Below are 18468 nucleotides of genomic sequence, written 5' to 3'. Positions count from 1 at the left end.
CTCAAACGAGCTTTCATTCTATCGGAGGTGGGGTGTAAAACACATTAGGACAGGAATTTACAATCAAATAAGGTGGGCTGCCCTTTAGGAGAGGGCAAGAGACAGGTATGTGAGGTAAGGGTTAGTCTTGGAGGCCATAAGCTTTCCTAAAGAGATGGGTTTTAAGGCACTTCTTAAAAGATGCAAGACTAGGGGAGAGTCTGATGGCGGTAGGCAGGCTATTCCATAGGAAGGGAGCCGCCCGCGAGAAGTCCTGCAAGCGCGAGTTGGCCGTACGAGTGCGGACAACGGACAGGAGGTGGTCACGGGCAGAACGGAGAGACCGAGAAGGGGCATACCTATGGATCTGTGAGGAGATATAAGAGGGGCTAGAGTTGTTCAGTGCTTTATAGGTGTGAATTAGTACCTTGCATTGACTCCTCTAGCATACAGGAAGCCAATGTAAGGACTGGCAGAGGGGTGAGGTGTGAGAGAAACGACTAGAGACGACACTTAAACATAATAATATAACTATTACTATCTTAACGCTGCCACCACCAAGACAATTTATAAATGGGGTGCCTTGGTCCCCCAGGTAAATCAACAATAAAACCCACCAAATATTACTTAGTACAATATTTAAGGAATTACAAAAATACTAACTAGTCTCTTCAGGTAACGCGATTCTTAACCAGACAAAGGTAGAACTTAATAAATGAATGTTTATTATGAGCAAAAATTGTCACAGTGCATATAACAATATATGATAAACAAGTTATTTACACCAACAACAGATAAAAACAAAAAGGATAAAATACAGAAGTCCTAATTACTCACTTAGGTTTTTCAAATGACCATACATTTTGAATTCCCAATGATTCTCATTTTAGGGAATGACCTTGCTAGTGTGGGCAGATGTGAATAATTCTGAAATTGAGTTTGCAAAGCTTTTTATGTGAAACTGAAAATTTGTGGCTGGTTCCTTATGTACCTACAGTGTGATTTCCCCCCAAAAAATGTCTGTTAGAAAAAAGCTTTTCAAATTCCCATAGACTTTAATTTTGAAAAGTAATTTAAAAAGTTTATCCCAAAGAATTATATCTTAAATTAAAGGGACACTATAGTCACCTGATCAACTTCAGCTTAACCCCTTAAGGACCAAACTTCTGGAATAAAAGGGAATCATGACATGTCACATATGTCATGTGTCCTTAAGGGGTTAATGAGGTTGTTCAGGTGAGTGCTACAGCTCCCTGCAGCCTTTTTCTTGTAAGCACTGTGTGTTCTGAGAAAATGCAGTGTTTACATTGGAAGCTAGGAACACCTCTTGTTGCAGTCAATCAGACGGCCACCAGAGGGACTTCCGAGTTCAGAGGCCCTAAAAAGGCCTCATTCACGTCTGACGTATTCACGCATGGGTGAATACATCAGACGGGCTATCAGCACACAAAGCACTGAGCACGCGCTGGATGGATGTTGGGAGTGGATGGATTTGGATGATGGGAGTGGATGGATGATGGGAGTGGATGGATTTGGGGATGGGAGTGGATGGATGATGGGAGTGGGTGGATTTGGATGATGGGAGTGGATGGATGATATGGATGATGGGCGTGGATGTATTTGGATGATGGGAGTGGATGGATGATGGGCGTGGATGGATTTGGATGATGGGAGTGGATGGATGATGGGAGTGGATGGATTTGGAGATGTATATGGATGATGGGAATGGATAGATATGGATAGATAGATAGAAATAGAAAGAATTAGATAGAAATAGATATAGATAGATAGAAAGAATAAGATAGGTAGTTAGAAATAGACAGAATTAGATAGATAGGTAGTTAGAATTAGATAGATAGAAAGAGATAGATAGATATAGATAGATAGAAAGGAATAGATAGAAAGAGATGGATATAGATAGATTTTTTTTATTTATTTATTTTTGGCTGCAAGTACATATAAAAGCAAGAAGGAAGGCTGGGGGGCCTGTCTTTCTTGCTTTTATATGTAGACTATAGAGTCCCTTTAAGTATTTTGCTATAATGTAATTTAACAAGCCCTCTTGCTAGATTGTACACCTATAGCTCGGATAGAGTCCTCTGCCCAGACTATGTACTACCATAGATACCTTGACAATTCCCACACATTCTTGTTTAGTAAATAAGCCCACATCATTTCCCTTTCATTTTCAGCAGTTCTTACCTTTCTCCTCTTTCATGTAGTAATAGGGCTGATGGCACTCATACTGCACCAATGCTTGATACGTTGTCACGTCTTTCTCCGTTAAAAATGTGAAGTTTCCATTTTCTATCTCTTCAGGCATCCCGCAGTTCACAACTGTGTGTGACACGTGGTAGAAGACGTTATATTTTGTGTAGAATACATGCGTGCACGAGATAAAAGAAGCTTTTATAATAAATGATTTGTTTTGATATATTAAAAGGAATTCCCTGCCAGCTAAAAGAATTTGAACATACTTCCAAGTCACTGGTAGTCCTAAGAAATACATGCTGTTAGTAAACGGTTTGACTCCCTACTTGGGGGAGGGAATGCTGCTGTAGTGGTTATTGTCCTTGGAGTATACCTTTAATATTACTCTGCAGAGCTGTAGCCATGATTTAGTATTTGTGGTATTTTAAAGCCTTGTTGACAAATACAAAAACTGCAGTCCTTCTGTAATAGTATTTTACCTGGATAATCAATAAATACAGCAAAGTGGATATTGTGTAAGTATTTAGTAGGATGGGCTCGCTTAGACAGATACTTACTTTCACATTTTGGGAGCGACTTGTCCCACATTCCATCCTTCTGGCACAGTGCGGTGAATGAAGATAAAACTTTTTTTTCATTCTGGAAAACAAAAAAAGCCAAGCAATTTTTACACCTCTTCTATATACAGTTACACTTCATCTCTCTCCATCATATAAAAAAAAAAAAATAGCTGCCACCAGTCAGATTATTTTTAATGGTTTAATAAATAATTGTTTCTTAACTCCTGATGGCTGGTGGGCGTACTATGCCATCCTGAAAAATGTGGGCTTTAATACTGCAGGGTGGCATAGTATGCCCTTTGGATTTGGACCTCCCCATGCAATTGATAAATATAATTGGATTCTTTGACACTGACCGTGGAGCCCCTTTTCATGTCATTCACAACAGTAGCTTAAGTTACGCTTAATGTTTGGATTCTCTTAAATTTTGGTCATTTGCATTTTAAATACGAGAATAGGGACTGGAGATACAGTACATTTCTTTATTCATTATTGGGGGTTAATTTTAATGGTGTAGAACAGGGCTTCCCAAACTTTTATGGGCCGAGACCCACTTTTCAAAATGGTAATTTTTCGGGACCCACTTGCTTTTAATGCGTATTTTAAAAAGTGAACACCATGGCAATCCGCTTCAGAGGCATACAATTGGCACACCATGGCAAACCGCTTTAGAGGCATACAATTGGCAAACTATAGCAATCCGCTTTAGATGCATACAATTGGCACACCATGGCAATTCGCTTTAGATGCATACAATTGGCATACCATTGCAATCAGCTTTAGATGCATAAAATTGGTACACCATGGCAATCAGCTTCAGAGGCATACAATTGGCACACCATGGCAAACCGCTTTAGAAGCATATAATTGGCAAACTATAGCAATCCGCTTTAGATGCATACAATTGGCACACCATGGCAATTTGCTTTAGATGCAAACAATTGGCATACCATTGCAATCAGTTTTAGATGCATAAAATTGGTACATCATGGCAATCAGTTTTAGATACATAAACTTGGCACATCATGGCAATCGGCTTCAGAAGCATTCAATTGGCACACCATGGCAATCAGCTTTAGATGCATAAAATTGGCATATCATGGCATCACTTTTAGATGCATAAACTTGGCACATCATGGCAATCAGCTTCAGAAGCATTCAATTGGCACACCATTGCAATCAGTTTTAGATGCATAAAATTGGCACACCATGGCAATCAGCTTTAGATGCATAAACTTGGCATATCATGGCAATCACTTTTAGATGCATAAACGTGGCACATCATGGCAATCAGTTTCAGAAGCATTCAATTGGCACACCATTGAAAACAGTCAGATGCATAAAATTGGCACACCATGGCAATCAGCTTTAGATGCATAAACTTGGTATATCATTGCAATCACTTTTAGATGCATAAACGTGGCACATCATGGCAATCAGTTTCAGAAGCATTCAATTGGCACACCATTGAAAACAGTCAGATGCATAAAATTGGCACACCATGGCAATCAGCTTTAGATGCATAAACTTGGTATATCATTGCAATCACTTTTAGATGCATAAACTTGGCACATCATGCCAATCGGCTTCAGAAGCATTCAATTGGCACACCATGGCAAACAGTCAGATGCATAAAATTGGCACACCATGGCAATCAGCTTTAGATGCATAAAATTGGCATTCCAGGGCAGTTATAGAGGCATAATTTTGATATATCATGGCAGTTTTAGACGCAGAAACTTTACACATCAAGGCAATCAGTTTTAGAGACATACAACTGCTTACTCACAGACTCAGAATCATAAATGTTGTTGTCCTGCTCTTTCATCCAGGCACCTCACATTGATTATCCTAGTGGTGGAACTAATGTAGAGAGGACCGTGGTGCAAGTATGTTTTCTGGGCCCCCATCTAGTGAAAGTGTGGCCAAAAGGTAGATCTCCATCTGTCGGAGAACTTCAACAATAATATGCCAGATGGAGATCTACCATTTGCCCATCGTTGCAGGGTTATATTTGTGAGCAGTGTTTGAATGTAAGCATGTTTTTGTATTAAGTATATGTGTGCATGTATGAGTGTATTTGTATGTACTGTTGCTATTGGAATGTAGTGGTGTACTTGTTTGTAATGTTTGCATCTGAATGCAGGGGTGTTTGTAAATGTAGTGTAGGACTTTAAATGCAGGTGTGCTTTTTGTGTGTAGTGTTGGTGTTTGAATGAAGGGGTGTTTGTAGATCATTTTAGTGTTTTAATGCAGGGGTGTGTTTGTATGTAATGTTTGCGTTTGATTGCAGTGTGTGCGTGTGTGTAGTGGATGGTGTGTGTGTATATTGTGTTTATAAAATATACATATACACAATGTGTGTTTCAATGTAAGCATGTTTTTTGTATGGAGTATGTGTGCAGTGTATACACACACACACAGACACACAAATACACAGCGATACACACAATGACACTTAGTTTCCCACACACAGATACACAGACACTCATGTACACAGATACACACAGACACACAAATACACACACACCCTGACACAAAAGGACACACAGAGACAGGAGGTGAGGGTGACAGTGTGGGAGGGAGTGTGTGTACTGGTAACAGTGTGGGGGGCAGGGGGAGAAAGGGTTACAGTGGGTGGGCAGGGGGAGAAAGGGTTACAATGGGCAGGCAGGGGGAGAAAGGGTTACAGTAGGCAGGCAGGGGGAGAAAGGGTTACAGTGTGGGGGGGGGCAGGGGGAGAAAAGGCGACAGTGGGGGGCAGGGGGAGAAAAGGTTACAGTGTGGGGAGAGGGGCAGGGAGAGAAGGGGTTACAGGGGGGAGGGCAGGCAGAGAAGGCGTTACAGTGGGGGGAGGGGGGCAGGCAGAGAAGGGGTTGCAGTTGGGGGGGAGGGTAGGCAGAGAAGGGGTTACAGGGGGGGAGAGGGGCAGGCAGAGAAGGGGTTACAGTGGGGGGTGGAGGGCAGGCAGAGAAGTGGTTACAGGGGGGAGGGGGCAGACAGAAAAGGGGTTACATTGGGGGGGCAGGCAGAGACGGGGTTACAGTGGGGGGAGGGCAGGCAGAGAAGGGGTTACAGTGGGGGGGAGGAGGGCAGGCAGAGAAGGGGTTACAGTGGGGGGAGGAGGGTAGGCAGAGAAGGGGTTGCAGTGGGGGGGAGGGCAGGCAGAGAAGGGGTTACAGTGGGGGGAGGGCAGGCAGAGAAGGGGTTGCAGTGGGGGAGAGGGTAGGCAGAGAAGGGGTTACAGGGGGGTGAGGGGCAGGCAGAGAAGGGGTTACAGGGGGGGAGAGGAGGCAGAGAAGGCGTTACAGGGGGGAGGGGGCAGGCAGAGAAGGGGTTACAGTGGGGGGAGGGGGCAGGCAGAGAAGGGGTTGCAGTTGGGGGGAGGGTAGGCAGAGAAGGGGTTACAGGGGGGGCAGGCAGAGAAGGGGTTATGGGGGGGCAGGCAGAGAAGGGGTTACAGTGGGGGGGGGGAAGGGCAGGCAGAGAAGGGGTTACATTGGGGGAGCAGGCAGAGAAGGGGTTACAGTGGGGGAGGGGGGCAGGCAGAGAAGGGGTTAGGGGGGAGGGAAGGCAGAGAAGGGGTTACAGTGGGGGGAGGAGGGCAGGCAGAGAAGGGGTTACAGTGGGGGGGAGGGTAGGCAGAGAAGGGGTTACATTGGGGTGAGGGGGCAGGCAGAGAAGGGGTTACATTGGAGTGGGGGGGGGCAGAGAAGGGGTTACATTGGAGTGGGGGGGCAGAGAAGGGGTTACATTGGAGTGGGGGGGGGGCAGAGAAGGGGTTACATTAGGGTGGGGGGCATTGTTTGGGCTCTGTGCCCTACCTTCATTAGACATCCCTGGTGGTCCAGTGTCTCCTTGGTGGTCCGGTGGGGTAACTCTCCTGTCTCAGCTCCGCCGGGTGCTGAGCTGCAGGCCGTGTAATAAAAGCCTCGCGAGCTCCCAGAGTGTTGCCATGGTAACGCTCTGGGAGCTCGCGAGACTCCTATCACACGGTCTGCAGCTCTGCACCCGGCGGAGCTGCAGACCGGAGCTGCTGGGCAGACTGATTGGAGGGAGCCCGGCGGCATACAGGGCAAGCCGCGGGGCTCCCTCCTGCTGTCAGTCTGCCTGACAGCCCGGCGGCCCTGGATGTGTGGGTCAGCGCGACCCACTGGGAATCGCCCTGCGACCCACACTTTGGGAACCGCTGGTGTAGAATATACCAGAGATGGGAACAAGGACAGACCTGTGAATTTATTATTTAGACAGTTAGTTATGTAATACAAGTATGTTCCTAATATAGTTGTTTAATTTGATTGACAAGATGGCAACACTTAGAGTTTAGTTACTATGCAATACTGTGTTTGAGGTTTGCGCTTATAATATAGCACCACCTTTTCTTTATTCATCAAAACAAGGTGGTGTGATTCCCCTTCCCATCACTCTTAGTCACACGCACTCACATGTTTATTAGTATTCACATCTTTATCACATTTCGTTTGAAGATTCTGTCAATGGGATCTCTAAAAATTCACACAGGATACAAGTTCTAAAAGAAGCCAACATACAATACTTTATTTTATTTGGGATTGGCTCATATGCTTATAATATTTAGATTGATATAACAACTATAAAATAAATACAAACCTAAAGAACATTAAGCAATTCAAATTAATACATGAAATATATAATAAAAAATAACTTTCAAAGACAATAAAAAGCAACAATATTTAAGTAATTGTGTTAAAAAATGATAAGCTTAGATTCATGTCTACAAATGCTCGCAGTCTAGGGAATAAGATCCATGAACTTGTGGCAATAATGGAACTGATAGTGTAGATTTAGTCGCTGTTACTGAGACATGGTATAATGAGAAAAATGACTGGGACATAGCAATACCAGGGTACTCTTTATATAGAAAAGACAGGAAAGGGGAAGGGGTGGCCCTGTATGTGAAGGATAGCATAAAATCTAGCCTAATAAAAGTTAGTGAGGTGAACATAGAGTCCGTTTGGGTTACGTTAGAATTTGGTAATCACACAGTAACGCGTGTGGGTGTGATTTATAGGCCCCCAGGACAAATAGAAGAGTTAGATAATCTAGTTGAGGAAATAGCTAAAATGACAATGAAGGGGGAAGTTATCACCATGGGTGACTTTAATCTTCCTGATGTGAATTGGAAAACAAAAATAGCTGCTTGTGCCAGGAGCACACATATTCTAAACTCCCTACTGGGATTGTCTCTAAAACAAGTCGTTGAGGAGCCAACTCGTAAAGAGGCCATACTAGATTTAATGTTAACAAATGGAGATTTGGTATCCGATATTACTGTAGGTGAAAGTTTAGGATCCAGGGATCATCAGTCAGTGTGGTTTAATATAAGAACAGTGACTGAGTCACACCACACAAAAACAAAAGTTTTCAAATATGTGTAAAGAAGTCATTATCAGCCTGGAGCAATTTAAATGGAGTCCAAGAGAAATTGGATTATTTAAAAGTTGCACTGCTGAAGGCAACAGAAAATTGCATTAGGCTTGTCAGTAAAAGCAAAAAATTCAAGAAACCACTGTGGTACTCCTAAACAACTATTGGTTGGGATATGTTATAAACCACCTAATGTTAATATTGACGAGGAACAACAGCTGTTTGAGCAAATTGAGAAAGCTGCAAATCTGGGTAACACGTTAATTATTGGAGATTTTAATTACCCGTAGATTTTAATTACCCATAAATTTTAATTACCCATAAATTGGGACAGAGGGACTAGTAGCTCAGCAAAGGGAATTAGGTTTTTAAACTTGTTAAATGACACCTTCATGTCACAACTTGTACAAGCACCAACTAGAATGGACGCTTGTCTGGATCTGGTTTTAACAAACAACGTTGATCTTTTGACCAACATTCAAGCACTTGGGAAATAGTGATCACAATATAGTGTCCTTTGAAATAAACTCAAAAAAGCAAAAGCACATCGGTATACTAAAACATAATTTTAAAAAGGCCAATTTCAATAAGTTAAGGGCAGCTTTACAATATATTGACTGGCATAAACTCTTTAGTGAAAAGAACACTGAGGATAAATGGATCATCTTCCAACAAATATTAGAAAGGTACATTTCTCAGTATGTACCATTGAAAAATAAATATAAAAGAAACAAATTAAAACCAATGTGGTTTAGTAGAGAAGTAAAACAAGAGATTAAAAATAAGAAAAGGGCATTTAGAGCATCTAAATCAGACAAATCAAATGCACTTTTTAAAAGATTATAAGGAAGCAAGTGATGCGTGCAAAAAGGCAATTAGACTTGCTAAACTTCAAAATGAAAAAATGATAGCTAAAGAGAGCAAAACCAACCCAAAGCATTTTTTAAGTACATAAATTCTAAAAAACCTAAACATGAAAGTGTAGGTACACTAAAAACTGAAACGGGGTATTAATTAGTTAATGAAGACCAGGAAATGGCAGGAATTTTAAATAACTATTTCTCCTCCGTATATATTAAGGAAGAACCCATGGCAATACAGTAGATGTGCAAATGATTGCTACTAAAAACTTGCAGAATAATTGTAATTGGTTAACTCAAGACAAGGTGCTGCAGCAACTAAAGAAAGTTAATATAAACAAAGCTCCAGGGCCTCACGGTATCCATCCACGTGTACTTAAGGAACTAAGTGTAGAAATAAGTGAACCTCTGTTTTTAATCTTTCAAGATTCTTTTCTTTCAGGAAGTGTCCGGAGGATTGGAGGAAGGCAGATGTGGTTCCTATATTCAAAAAGGGTTCAAAATCCTTGCCTGGAAATTATAGACCAGTGAGCTTAACTTCTGTGGCTGGTAAAATATTTGAAAGGTTATTCAGGGATAATATTCAAGAATTCCTTGAGAAGAACATGGTTATCAGCAAAAATCAGCACGGTTTTATGAAGCACAGGTCATGTCAAACTAACTTGATTGCGTTCTACGAAGAAGTAAGTAGAAGTATAGATCAGGGTGTTGCAGTGGATGTGATCTATTTGGATTTTGCCAAGGCATTTGATACAGTTCCACACAATAGATTAGTGTTCAAACTCAAGGAAATCGGTCTAGATGAAAATGCTTGTTCTTGGGTAGAACATTGGCTTAAAAACAAAGAGTTGTCATTAATGGTAAATTTTCAAGCTGGACAGAGGTGGCAGGTGGTGTCCCTCAGGGGTCTGTTCTGGGACCCCTTCTATTTAACATGTTTATAAATGATCTTGAAGACAGCATTGAAAGTCATGTTTCAGTGTTTGCAGATGACACAAAACTTTGTAAAATAATACAATGTGAGCAAGATATTACTTTGCTGCAGAGGGATTTAGATAGAATGGGGGACTGGGCACTCAAATGGCAGATGAAATTTAATGTTGAAAAATGCAAAGTTATGCACTTCGGCGTAAAGAATACAAAAGCAACGTATACCCTTAATGTATGCGAATTAGGGATAACAACACACGAAAAGGACTTGGGAATTGTTATAGACAACAAACTATGCAACAATGTGCAATGTCAATCAGCAGTGGCCAAGGCCAGTAAGGTATTGTCATGCATGAAAAAGGGCATTCATTCTCGGGACGGGAATATCATTTTGCCTCTTTACAATTCACTGGTAAGACCACATATTGAATATGCTGTGCAATTTTGGGCACCTGTTGTAAAGAAGGATATTATTGCACTAGAAAAAGTGCAGAGGCATGCTACAAAATTAATAAAAGGAATGGAACATATCAGCTATGAAGAAAGGTTAACAAATGTAAACCTATTTAGTTTAGAAAAATGTCACCTGATAGGGGATATGATAACATTATACAAATATATTCGTGGCCAATACAAACCATTGTGTGAAAATCTATTCACAAACCGGACATAGGACACGAGGCCAAGCGTTTAGACTGGAAGAAAGAAGATTTCGTCTAAGGCAAAGGAAAGTTTTTTTCACTGTAAGAACAATCAGGATGTGGAATTCTCTGCCTGAAGAGGTGGTTTTATCAGAGTCCATACAGATGTTCAAACGGCTACTGGATGCATACTTGCAAAAACAGAATATTCAAGGATATAATCTTTCAATGTAGGGTAATAACTGCTTGATCCAAGATAAATCTGACTGCTATTCTGGGGTCAAGAAGGATTCTTTTTCCTAGCTTGTTGCAAAATTGTGTTTCAAACTGTTTTTTTGCCTTCTTTCGGATCAACAGCAAAAAAAAACAAATGTGAGGAAGGCTGAACTTGATGGATGCAAGTCTCTTTTCAGCTATGCAACTATGTAACGCAGATGTAGCCAAAATAGTAAAAGACAAAAAGTTGGCATTCAGCAATTATATAAAAAAAAGAAAAACAGAGTGAGGAAGATAGACAAATCTATAAGATTAGGCAGAAAGAGGCTAAGCAAGTTATAAGAGCCACCAAAGCACACACAGAAGAGAAAATAGCACAGTCAGTAAAAAAAGGGATAAACATTTTTTAGATACATAAATGAGAAAAGGAAAGTAAAACAAGGATTAGTTAGATTAAAAACAAAAGAAGGAAGGTATGTAGAAGAGGATAAAGGTCTAGCTGACTGCCTCAATGAATATTTTTGTTCAGTATTTACAGATGAAAATGAAGGAAAGGGGCATCAGTTAGGAAAAAGGACAAATTAGCAATTTGTTACATGTGAGTTTACAGAGGAAGCGGTTCTATTTCAACTGTCAAAAGTAAAGACAAATACGTTAATGGGGCCTGATGGAATACACCCAAAGTTATTAAAAGAGCTTAGGGGTGTACTCGCAAAACCATTAACAGATTTATTTGACCAATCATTGTTAACAGCAGTAGTCCCAGAAGATTGGAAGTTAGCGAATGTTGTGCCCATTCACAAGAAAGGTAGTAGGGAGGAGTAGGGCAACTATAGGCCAGTAAGCCTTACTTCAGTAGTGGGGAAAGTAATGGAACCATGTTAAAGGATAGGATTGAACATCTAAAAACACATGGACATCAAGATCAGAGACAATATGGGTTTACTTCAGGGAGATCCTGCCAAACTAATCTTATTGATTTTTTTTATTAGGTAACTAAAATAATAGATCAGGGTGGTGCAGTAGACATTGCTTACCTAGATTTCAGTAAGGCTTTTGACACTGTTGCACATAGAAGGCTTATCAATAAACTGCAGTCTTTAAGTTTGGACTCCAATATTGTTGAATGGGTAAGGCAGTTGTTGAGTGACAGGCAACAGAGGGTTGTAGTCAATGGAGTATATTCGAAGCATGGACTTGTCACCAGTGGGGTACCTCAGGGATCTGTACTTGGACCCAGCAATGTTTTTATTAGTGATATTGCAGAAGGTCTTGATGGTAAGGTATGTCTTTTTGCTGTCGATACGAAGATATGTAACAGGGTTGATGTTCCAGGAGGGATAAGCCAAATGGCAAATGATTTAGGTAAACTAGAAAAATGGTCAGAGATGTGGCAACTGACATTTAATGTGGATAAGTGAAAGATAATGCATCTTGGACGTAAAAACCCAAGGGCAGAGTACAGAATATTTGATACCCTACTAACCTCAACATCTGAGGAAAGGGATTTTGGGGTGATTATTTCTGATGACTTAAAGGAAGGCAGACAATGTAATAGAGCAGCAGGAAATGCTAGCAGAATGCTTGGTTGTATAGGGAGAGGTATTAGCAGTAGAAAGAGAGAAGTGTTCATGCCATTGTACAGAACTCTGGTGAGACCCCACTTGGAGTATTGTACGCAGTACTGGAGACAGTATCTCCAGAAGGTTATTGATACTTGAGAGTGAGAGTTCAGAGAAGGGCTACTAAACGGGTTCATGGATTGCAGGATAAAACTTACCAGGAAAGGTTAAAGGATCTTAACATGTATAGCTTGGAGGAAAGACGAGACAGGGGGGAATATGATAGAAACATTTAAATACATAAAGGGAATCAACACAGTAAAGGAGGAGACCATATTTAAAAGAAGAAAAACTACCACAACAATAGAACATAGTCTTAAATTAGAGGGGCAAAGGTTTAAATATAATATCAGGAAGTATTACTTTACTGAGAGGGTAGTGGATGCATGGAAAAGTCTTCCAGCTGAAGTGGCAGAGGTTAACACAGTAGAGGAGTTTAACCCCTTAAGGACCAAACTTCTGAAATAAAAGGGAATCATGGCATGTCACACATGTCATGTGTCCTTAAGGGGTTAAAGGAACACTATAGTCACCTAAATTACTTTAGCTAAATAAAGCAGTTTTAGTGTATAGATCATTCCCCTGCAATTTCACTGCTCAATTCCCTCTGTTTCTGTTTATGCAGCTCTAGCCACACCTCCCCTGGCTATGATTGACAGAGCCTGCATGAAAAAAAAACTGGTTTCACTTTCAAACAGATGTAATTTACCTTAAATAATTGTATCTCAATCTCGAAATTGAACTGTAATCACATACTGGAGGCTCTTGCAGGGTCTAGCAAGCTATTAACATAGCAGGGGATAAGAAAATCTTAAACAGAACTTGCAATAAAGAAAGCCTAAATAGGGCTCTCTTTACAGGAAGTGTTTATGGAAGGCTGTGCAAGTCACATGCAGGGAGGTGTGACTAGGGTTCATAAACAAAGGGATTTAACTCCTAAATGGCAGAGGATTGAGCAGTGAGGCTGCATGGGCATGTTCTATACACCAAAACTGATTCATTAAGCTGAAGTTGTTCAGGTGACTATAGTGTCCCTTTAAGAATGTGTGGGATAGGCATAAGGCTATCCTAACTATAAGATAAGGCCAGGGACTAATGAAAGTATTTAGAAAGTTGAGCAAGAATGGTTCTTATCTGCCGTCACATTCTATGTTTCTATGTAATATATGCATTAAACCACTTATTTGGTTGCCCTCATTTGCATACAGTCAGCAGAGGGCGCGGCAGAATTCTCAGGTAACAATGAATAACTTATCCATTGATTGCTGCTGTCACAAACCTCTTTCAGGAAGTCCTCGGACCCGGTCCATAGTCTGTGGGTAAGAGGCTGGCCATTAAGCCTCTCCAAAAGGCCATGGCATGGGAGCTTCTGTCACAGGCACAAGGCAACAGAGGCATGATGGGTCAGAAGGCCAAAAAAACAAGCCGGATTAGCCTTGCATGGGTCTAAATAGCTCAGACCTCCTGTGGCAGGCTTAGGGCACTGCTAGGCCCAAGATAACAGACTACTCGGAGGCCTACTCCGAAGCGGCCTTACCTGCTAGAGCAGCATTGGTGCCGCAGGACCCAGATACCTCGGTCTTAAAAGCATTCCTGGACGACTTGCACACCAAAATATTGACCGCTGAGAACTGATCTCCAGGGCCTGACAGGCAGGCTGGGTCCATTAGAGACTACCTTGTGAGAACACACCTGGAGCCTGGCCTCTCTGCAACAGGACATACCAGAACTCCGGCGGGAGCATGATCTACATGATCTACCAGCAACTGGCAGCTATGGAGAATGTGCGGTGCACAACTAATGTGAAGATACGGCGCATATTGGGGCACTTACCCACAGCAGAGTTGCTGCACATGTTAAGGCGCCTTCTAGGGGCTTTGCCAAGCACACGCCATGCAAAGGGGGTGGACCTGGAACTTCTGCATTCCCAAACCAAGGAGAACTCTAGCTATAGTCCCAGGTGACCTGGTGGTCCAATTTCAGAATACCAAGGATAAAGCAGCAGTTCTATTACTTGTTAAAGAGCAAGTGCCACATACTTTTAAAGTAATGCCACTCACGTTCTATACTAACCTGTTAGGAGGCACATTAGCATGGCGACGATCCCTAAGACCATTCACAACCCTCTTCAAGAAGCACAATATGCAGTACCATTGACACGTGAACCGCACACTGATAGTTCTCCAAGGGGACTTTCAGCACACACTGCGTGACCTAACAAAACCACCCGCCCTATTAGCCACACTAGGGCTCCCGCAGGACTTTTTCACCGGCTGAGCCCCGAGTGTCCTCATCTAGGATCCACCGATGGGACTCTGCCAAAGTGACCACCTTTGTCCCACGACAGTCCACACCAGACTCTTATAGAGCAGTCTCCACTTAAATTCACTAGTGGGACTTGATTCTGCTTTACCTGATTTGGTTTTATTTCAGTTTTCCAAGTATATGATTGCCTCTGTACACACTTTGACCATTTTTTCACTCATATACTAGTTGGTAATTCGACACACTGATTCACCCCATTGCCTGCAATTATGTCGTAAGCATGGTAAAGCAAATACTTTTCTAATCAGACGTAAAGCTTCCACTACCCGCAATACATCCAGCATATATGCCCCTGCCCCTTTTTGATGTTCTGATAAGGCTAGCACTTGCCAACAAATTAGACAGTTACCCCATTATTCAGACCTGAATGTATGCAATTTTGGTACAGCTGTATTTGTGTAATGTGTAGTTTTTAGGAAGGGACTTTACTACCTTTGCACTTTTTGTACAGTTGCCTGTATGTCTTAAGTTGCTGTCCATAAGGGTATCTTAGCCTTATTTGGCTTTTTATTATATCTTGCGATTTTGCACCATTGTGTGCTATTGCTTAATTTTATTTCTTGTTTACAATAAAGTGGATTGTTTTTTCCATATATAGAAATCTCCAGACATTTTTTCCTTTTTTATGTGATTATGGCGCCCTGTTTGTTCTGATTTCCATTCAGGATTTTGGTGTTTTTAGTTATAGAGGTCTGAGAGTGACCTCATGACAGTGGCTTGCCTACATTAGATATAATTTATTCCACCACCCACCCATCTATGTTTTGGTGTATGCAATTTAACTTTGCAACTTGACCTCCACATATAAATCTCAATTCACTGCTTGTCATGCGCCTTTACCTAGTCAGGTACTTACATTAACATGTATCTAACAACTCATTGTTTTAATTGCACCGACTGGCTTAATATGTGAATTGAACCAAAAATAAAGAATTTGAAAGAAACAAAACCCCCACAAAATAAATATGTAGATGGGGTACTGTTGTACTCAGGAGACATTGCTGAACACAAATCTATTGCTGTAAAAGCTAACCGTGTTATGACATTCACAGTTAAAATGCAATACAGAACTTAAAAAAACAAAATGTCTTAAAGGATCACTATAGTGTCAGGAAAACAAACTCGTTTTCCTGACACTATATAACCCTTAGGAACCCCCCACCCTCAGGGTCCCCCTCCCTTGGCGCTGAAGGGGTTGAAACCCCTTCAGTTACTTACCTTAATTCAGCGCCGGGCTCCCTCGACGCTGGTGACTGTCTCAATGCTTTCCTGTGGACGTTCTGCATGCTGAATGCGATTTTCGCATTACGGTGACTATAGTGTCCTTTTAATTTCTCAAACTCCTTTTTTAAAGGTTTATTCATATTACATTGTTTTATATATGAACATGAAATGAAAGCCCTGTTTCTCCTGAACAAAATGATATATAACAAGAGTGGATGCACAGAAAGTGACACTCTGCTGCCCAAATACAAAATATATAAAAATCACTGTTTAGTAGATATACCCCAAATCAAATCTTGCATACATTTAATTAAGCATTTTTTTCATTGGGGTTATAGCTAAAATCAGCATTAAAAACCTGGTGTATTTACAAGCCCTCCCCTTCTTCCTGTGACTGTCCAATCACAGACTTCCCAATGCAGCTCAATGAGAAGTCTTTGCAAGGCAGGTGCTCTGGGCAATTGCTGAATCTTGAGTTTAGTTCCACTGAGCTAAATAAACCAGGAAGTAACATTACAGGTAGTCTGCGTGAAAGCCAAAGGGTTATAAGTGACACTTTATGCAAAAAAAAAAAAAAAGATGACACTCTATACAGGCAGTATTTTTTATTTTTTTTATTTTTTTAATATAATTCTTTATTTTTGCAGTGAATAGGTTAGTTAACAAGCTTACAGTGACATTTTTAAATGAAAAAATACAATGAGGTTGAAAGCAAGATTGTTGAACAATGCTAGATACAGCACTGTTTTGTTTTTTATATAACAAAAAATAAAGGCAGGCTAGGCAGACATGTCCACTCACATAACATTAGGAAAACATTCATACAAAGTGTGGTTATAGCCATAGGGGAATTAAACCTGACCGTAATGGCACATAGCCCACTGTATAGGGATCCGTAGGGGAATTAAACCTGACCGTAATGGCACATAGCCCACTGTATAGGGATCCGTAGGGGAATTAAACCTGACCGTAATGGCACATAGCCCACTGTATAGGGATCCGTAGGGGAATTAAACCTGACCGTAATGGCACATAGCCCACTGTATAGGGATCCGTAGGGGAATTAAACCTGACCGTAATGGCACATAGCCCACTGTATAGGGATCCGTAGGGGAATTAAACCTGACCGTAATGGCACATAGCCCACTGTATAGGGATCCGTAGGGGAATTAAACCTGACCGTAATGGCACATAGCCCACTGTATAGGGATCCGTAGGGGAATTAAACCTGACCGTAATGGCACATAGCCCACTGTATAGGGATCCGTGGGGGAATTAAACCTGACCGTAATGGCACATAGCCCACTGTATAGGGATCCGTAGGGGAATTAAACCTGACAGTAATGGCACATAGCCCACCGTATAGGGATCCGTAGGGGAATTAAACCTGACCGTAATGGCACATAGCCCACTGTATAGGGATCCGTATGGGAATTAAACCTGATAGTAATGGCACATAGCCCACTGTATAGGGATCCGTAGGGGAATTAAACCTGACCGTAATGGCATATAGCCCACTGTATAGGGATCCGTAGGGGAATTAAACCTGACCGTAATGGCACATAGCCCACTGTATAGGGATCCGTAGGGGAATTAAACCTGACCGTAATGGCACATAACCCACTGTATAGGGATCCGTAGGGGAATTAAACCTGACCGTAATGGCACATAGCCCACTGTATAGGGATCCGTAGGGGAATTAAACCTGATAGTAATGGCACATAGCCCACTGTATAGGGATCCGTAGGGGAATTAAACCTGACCGTAATGGCACATAGCCCACTGTATAGGGATCCGTAGGGGAATTAAACCTGACCGTAATGGCACATAGCCCACTGTATAGGGATCCGTGGGGGAATTAAACCTGACCGTAATGGCACATAGCCCACTGTATAGGGATCCGTAGGGGAATTAAACCTGACCGTAATGGCACATAGCCCACTGTATAGGGATCCGTAGGGGAATTAAACCTGACCGTAATGGCACATAGCCCACTGTATAGGGATCCGTAGGGGAATTAAACCTGACCGTAATGGCACATAGCCCACTGTATAGGAATCCGTAGGGGAATTAAACCTGACCGTAATGGCACATAGCCCACTGTATAGGGATCCGTAGGGGAATTAAACCTGATAGTAATGGCACATAGCCCACTGTATAGGGATCCGTGGGGGAATTAAACCTGACCGTAATGGCACATAGCCCACTGTATAGGGATCCGTAGGGGAATTAAACCTGACCGTAATGGCACATAGCCCACTGTATAGGGATCCGTAGGGGAATTAAACCTGACCGTAATGGCACATAGCCCACTGTATAGGGATCCGTATGGGAATTAAACCTGATAGTAATGGCACATAGCCCACTGTATAGGGATCCGTAGGGGAATTAAAGCTGACCGTAATGGCACATAGCCCACTGTATAGGGATCCGTAGGGGAATTAAACCTGACCGTAATGGCACATAGCCCACTGTATAGGGATCCGTAGGGGAA

At 41.8% G+C, this 18468-nt stretch overlaps 1 protein-coding gene across 2 annotated transcripts in view; it reads right to left on the bottom strand.

The window, feature by feature from the left end:
- Positions 1-18468, bottom strand: part of MASP2 (MBL associated serine protease 2) — a 104036-nt gene that overhangs the window by 8057 nt on the left and 77511 nt on the right. For both annotated transcript variants that reach the window (XM_063436886.1, XM_063436885.1), the window contains exons 8-9: positions 2748-2829; positions 2182-2316 (exon numbers count right to left, since the gene is read on the bottom strand). In XM_063436886.1, the coding sequence (XP_063292956.1) occupies positions 2182-2316; positions 2748-2829 (217 nt within the window). The remainder of the gene's footprint in view (positions 1-2181; positions 2317-2747; positions 2830-18468) is intronic.

This window comes from Pelobates fuscus, chromosome 11 (genome assembly GCF_036172605.1).
Source record: "Pelobates fuscus isolate aPelFus1 chromosome 11, aPelFus1.pri, whole genome shotgun sequence".
NCBI classification, from domain to species: Eukaryota; Metazoa; Chordata; class Amphibia; order Anura; family Pelobatidae; genus Pelobates; species Pelobates fuscus.
This window is presented reverse-complemented; position numbering and strand designations above follow the sequence as displayed.